Genomic DNA, 6,000 nt, shown 5'->3' with positions numbered 1-6,000 from the left:
GCAAGAGAATAGTCCCAGTTATGAGAGCTGCGCCGTGTGGTTCGCGTTGGGAAACCTCGTCGGGACTCAGCCGAGTCGCACTCGCTCACAGCCCCCGGCTCCCCAGCAGCCCCAGCTGTCCCAACCCCGATGCTCGCTTGGGCACGGCAGAGGCCTTTTGTTCTGCAGCTCGCAGCTCCTCTGCATTCCTCCCACGTTCGGGCTCGTATCTCACAGCCTGGTGCTCCTCTCGACTACGGAAAGGTAGATCCACCTTCGGCGGGCCGACCACGGGGCAAGGACCTTTTGATTCCACCGACAAATGCCCAGTGTTAGTTAATGCAGTAAAACTTAGAAGTCTCGGGTTTGAAAACAAAAGAAGCCCCTTTAATTTCTGTCAGGCCAGGTGGCACAGTTTGCCCCCTGGACGGTTCCGTGCGCCTGAAGTTGGTATTTGCGCCGCGGATAAAATGAACAGCTCCCGGCCGGGACAGCGCGGCACCAGCAAAACACGACGGCAGGAACCGGCTGTAACATAACCTGCGGAGCGAGGGGAGACCTGCAAGGAGGCATTTAGGGTTAGCGGAGCGACGGGCACCACTGAGAGTGCGAGAGGAAAATTTCTCTCCATGAACGGTGCGCCGGGCAGAGCCAGGCAGGAACGGATGCTCCTGCCTGCCGGCGGCTGCCAGATCCCGACCCCCTGAAGAGGGCGAGAGTGACCCAGAGGTGGTCAAGTTCACGGGGAGCGGGGCCGCTCGGACGGCGGCCGCCGGACGCCCCCGGGGCCGTGACGGGCCCGGACGCGGCCCCGTAGCCCCTCGGGGCCGCCCGGCTCGTCCCCGCCCGCCGCTGCCGCCGGGCGGGACCATCTCTGGTCGTGGCGAGGGGGGGCCTCGCTCCGCCCCGGCTCCCCGCCTGGTCCGCCTCCCCACCGCGCGCGCAGAGCGCCCCTCCGCCTGGCGCGCCGCGTGGTCACGCCCAGCGCGGCATTAACGCCCCCCGGTGCGGGGCGCGGGTGCTCGGGCATCCTTCGGCAGCGGCTCCTTGGCGCGGCGCGGGGCGGGCGCGGAGCCGCTTCCAGCGCCAGCTCTGCGCGCTCCGCCGCCTTCTCTGCACCGCCGGAGAACGCCATGAAGCCGGCGGTGCTGGAAGTAATGAGGATGAACCGGGTGTGCAGGATGGTCCTGGTCACTTCCGTGGGTTCCTTCATCCTCGTCATCTTCTATTTCCAAAGTATGTTGCATCCAGGTAGGGCACCGCAGCCGCACCGGCCCCGCCGAGGGCAGTGCCCTCCTCGCTCCCCGCCGGCGCAGGTGGCGGCCGCCCCGGGAGCCCTTGCCGGCTGCCCCCGGCTCCAGCTTTCGGCTCCCGGCGCCGCTGCGGGAGTGTTGTTATTTTCCGCTTTATGTCGTGCGTTTGGTGAGGGGGGACGGGACACGACAGCGGCTGTCGAGAGCTTCGTGGCTGAGGGGCGACGGCAGCTGCCTGGTCCCCGCGGGGCCCCCGCGCCAGGGGCGGGACCCCAACTTCCCTCTCCTGCCAGGGGTCGCGGGCCTTCGTCTTCCCACCTTTTGTAAGCATCAGGGACACTGCGACCGAGCAAGGGCACCCGCTACCGCCGGCGGCAGCTTCGCTCCGGCTAGCCCGAGTTGTCTGGAGCGGTGGGGGCGGCTGCCCGGCCCGGCCCGGGCCACCCCTGCCCGCGGCTCTGATGCCCGATCCTGCTGTGTTGGGGCGGCCGAGGAGCTCCGGGTGGAGCCGCTGGCTGGGCACGGGTGTCCGCTGGGACGCAGGCTGCGGAGCGCTGTGCAGGGGTGCAGTGATCACCTCGGATCCACACTCCCGAGTACCTAAAGCGATTTCAGCTTTTCGGTTTCCCTCATCCTAGGGACGGACCTGTACCGGGGGCAGCGGATGCTGGCTCCCAGGCAAGTCTCACGTATATCAGCTATTAATTCACGCAGAGGTAGGCTTGGACTGTGGAAACTTCGTGAGGTGTCAGCTGTGTGCACAGACCCCTTTGTGCAGCTTGGTGAAATTTGTCCAGCATGGAAAAAAAAAAAATCATTTTGATCTGTCTGTCTGTCTCACTTTTCCCCCTTCTGCCTGAGAAATGACCTGGGAATTGCACTTGCATCGTCTTTCTGGAGGGATCTGACAGCTGAGCAGAGGAGCGACGCTGGTGCGAGGGAGTGACACCTCGTAGTGGGCTATCAGCTGTAGCTGGCAGACTGACCACTCTCCTCAGCAGGCGAGTCTTCCCAGCCATACCTGTTATTGTCTACTGCCTGCTCTCAAGCGTCCTGCCTACAGGCATATAGCTGTAGCTGATAAGGGAATTGCAGTCTAGTAAAAGGAAAAAGGATCTATTCAGATTGACTTTTTCTTTCTCTGTTTGTGGCTCCTGTAGTTGCCATACGTGTATGTGGCACTTAGGGACGTAGTTTAGTGGTGGACTTGGCAGTGCTGAGTTAGTGGTTGGAGTCAGTCTGAAGTCTTTTCCAACCTAAATGATTCTATGAGAAGTGATTTTTCCTGAAAGTTTTTGGAGAGTTTTTCATCAAATGGTAGAGGCTTGGTGCACTGAGAGAATCAGGAATCAGTAGATCTGCTGTTCTGTGGTGAAGCCAAGTCCTGTTTGGTGTTTTTCTATCAGCTGCCTGCTCCTCCAGAGTTGGTATAATTTGCTTGATGAATGTGTTCTTGTATGGTGCCCATCTGTGTTAATAGCTGCCAACTTCTTGGAAAAATTAGCATATTTATTCTCTTTCCTGCTGTGTCTGCCCCATGCTTGCTGGTTTCACAAGGATTGCTCAGTCCTTAGCAGATCTGGAGAACGCTTTATTTCTGGTCTTCAAGGCACCATGCAGAATTATGGGTTGTAACATAGCTTCACCAATTTAATAGAAGTGTGATATTTTAATTGGTGGATTTGCACAGATAATATAGTTTGCACACATATTCAGAAAATTTGGCCAAGACCTATAATTTCCCCTTGTTTCAGATGAATTATACTGCTGGAACACAAACTTAGCATGCAGTAGGTGAGAGATTAGGCTAAATATTCTTTTTTGAATTTTTGAATGTAGAAAAATCATCTTTTAAGAACTCTCAATACGGTCTACAGTTAACTATTGGAGATTATGGCTTTATGCTCATTGTATTGCGAGGCTATAAATAGACTGATCTTTGAGTACAGTTCAAAGGATTTAGCACAAGCTCTGAGGAGAGAATGCAATGCTATGAAATCACCGGGAGGATAATGTGCACCCATTTTCTTTGTGACATATATTTAGGTTGTTAGTGTGAGTGGAAGTAAATAGATCACAACTTTTATTGTGCCTTTTTCACCATAACTTACTCTGATTTTTTTTTTGGCTGTTTCCATAGCAGAAACTGCTGGGAAGCTGTCAAGTTCTACTTTAGTCCTGCTCAGAGTGGGTTAGACACGGTTTGTAAGGCTCAGACAGCTGCTCTCCCAGGTATCTGTTATGCCATTGTACGTGTTACCATCCTGGTAACACAACTGATAGATGAATGTAGAATTCCTGAAGGATCAGGAGGGAGGGAGGTGACCTGTGAATGTGATATACATTGGATAGTGGATCATTTTTAGGAATTAAGTCTTTTTTAGTAACATGTGCTTGTAACCTTTCTTGTGTGTCAGAATTCACTGCAGCCACATCCTGGGCATAGTGTACGTCAGGACTGGAGGTATTAGGAGCTTTCAAAATCTTGGTTAATGTCCTTTTTGTTGTTGAAGAGTGTTCTGAATTTTAGCTCGTTTCCCCTGGAACATGTCTTTAGATGGCTGCAGGAGGGAGCTGTCTCTCATCTCTGGCTTGCCAGTGTCACTGTTGTTGGTAGCTTACCATGCTCTCTCGCAGAGGCACTTTGCAATCAGAATTAGATGGAAAATTCCCACCCAAACCTTTTGGAGAGAAAATAAGGTTTTTAGATAAGTCCTCAATGAGAAATGTCAGGTCTTTACTGTCAGTTTCTTGAGCCCCAGAATTCTCTCAGTGAATTTCAGGAGGCTGCTTACAGAGCTTTCTTGTCAGTTTCAGGTGAGAGAAGGTGAAGGTGAAAGATGCTAGGAGTTGAGTCCAGCCCCCTCTGGGTTAAGATAAATCTTTATCTGTTAGAGGGGATTTTCCATTTTAGGAGATCTGAATATGGAACTCTTGCTAGAAGTGTGAGACAAATTTCTTCTGATAGCTTTTTTTCTTTTGGGGTAAAAAAAAAACAAACATAGTTAACAGAAACCTTTTTTTTTTAAAATACAAGCAAAAACCCCGAACAACACAAACGCCTGAAGCTGGGAAGATGAGCTTAGCCTTATCTTTGCAAAATAATATTTTGTATCCCTTGTTCCATATCTTAAATACCGACACATTCATGCTGGAAGGAAATCAGGTGGTTTTTAATATTTCTTCTCTTTTTGGCTGTGTTCCCATTCTTTGTTGGGAAGCCAGCTGTAGATGTGCTGTTTGGTTAGTGCACCTTTGCATTGTCTGAGTTTTGTCAGAGATTGCTGAAGAGCTGGGACCCCACCCTCCCAAGTTAGGTTCCCCAACCAGTTATTGTTGAGGGAAGGTGAATTGTGCAGCTCTCCAGTGCTCAGGACAGCTGCAAAGAACATGGTGGAGATGATCCTGGCTGTTGTGGCTTATCTGAAGCTATGTTGGTTCCTGAGGGAAGAAGTGGTAGTGGACACTTCGATGTGTTTTCCCAGTGCCTGTCTAGCCTTTACTGGAAGAAAACATGCTGCAGTGTTTGCTATAGCTGGAGATATAGCAATATCTAGCTGATTTTCCCTGTCTCTTTTGCTCAAATATTTTCCTCTTTCACTCTCCTGCCATGTGCTATCTAGATAACTGAGTGCAAGCTTATTATTGCTCCATGCTCCTGGAACTTCTGTCTGTTTGAAATAGGTCAGTCTTTGGGTTTTATGTGACAGCCCATCATAGTTTTATCTGCTGTGTTTCCTATGAAATCAGTTTGCTCACTGGTCTTTAGCCTGCCTACACTTTCCCAGATGTGTTTGCTTTGTTGTGTAGGCTTCCCAGCTGTAGCGGGCATGGGACTGTGAGTCACCCAGTGGAGGCAGGAGCTGCTCTGCTGGGCTGGGGATCACACTGGTGGTGTGTTAGGATCCCCCACGGTGTAAAATTCCTCACAGAGGCAGGATAATTAATACTATCTTTATCTTACCTGAGACAGGTTTATGAAACTGACTTATTCTAAACCTGATTCCCTTCCCATGCCTCCCACTTCTATTTTTTTGCTCCATTTTCCATCTCCTGTTTTAGACTTGTACTGCTCTCCTCTAGATGCTGACGAAGGTTAGATCTCACAGGTCAGACTTGCCTCTCCATGATCATCTCAGTTACATATGCAGCACGATATGGCTGATGTCTGCCATTGCTCAGATATCAGAACAACTCAGACCACAGGAGATTTTTTTTCCTTATGTCTGAGGACAAGCTCACCATTGGTTTTGATGGCAGATTCTGTTTGAAAATCAATGCAGCAGTCTCCCATCTTGCAATTGATCCTTGCTTTCTCTCTTGCTTACAAAGAAGAATGAGATCTGCAAGGCAGTTGGGTGTGTGGCATTCCTCTGATGGACCCTGTATACTGATTTTAAATTATTCTGTTTGGGATACAGTGAAATTTGACAGCCACAAGAAACTGGCCCTCATTTAATTGCATGCAATGAAATCCATCCCCCAGAAACTCTGCCGTGTGCTGTATCTGTTTGTTGGTGTCCCTATAAAAGCTTTTCATAGATTTCCATGGAACTGTCATCAGTGTGAGCAAACCTACTCTGGTCACTCTGCTCAAAGAGACTGGTAGTCTGGAACTGCTTTGAGTTGAGAGTTAAGCTGCTCTTTGTATCTTGTGAAAATCTTCCTGGTCAGTGAATATCTTATTAGAAAAGCAGCTTTTTCTATTGCAGTGCAAATGAGTGTAGGTTTTTGCAACAACTGCTTGCTGAACTGGAGAAATAAAAAT

At 50.5% G+C, this 6,000-nt stretch overlaps 1 protein-coding gene across 1 annotated transcript in view; it reads left to right on the top strand.

Moving 5' to 3' along the window:
- Window positions 1–938: 938 nt before the first annotated feature.
- The window catches only part of CHST11 (carbohydrate sulfotransferase 11), a 159,339-nt gene continuing 154,277 nt past the window's right edge, over window positions 939–6,000 (top strand). Inside the window, exon 1 of the mRNA XM_038155186.1 lies at window positions 939–1,230. Within this exon, the coding sequence (XP_038011114.1) occupies window positions 1,113–1,230 (118 nt within the window). The 5' untranslated portion in view covers window positions 939–1,112. The remainder of the gene's footprint in view (window positions 1,231–6,000) is intronic.

Source organism: Motacilla alba, chromosome 1A (genome assembly GCF_015832195.1).
Source record: "Motacilla alba alba isolate MOTALB_02 chromosome 1A, Motacilla_alba_V1.0_pri, whole genome shotgun sequence".
Taxonomy (NCBI): Eukaryota; Metazoa; Chordata; class Aves; order Passeriformes; family Motacillidae; genus Motacilla; species Motacilla alba.
The sequence above is the reverse complement of the archived record's forward strand: the minus strand, read 5'-3'. Positions and strand labels throughout refer to the sequence as shown.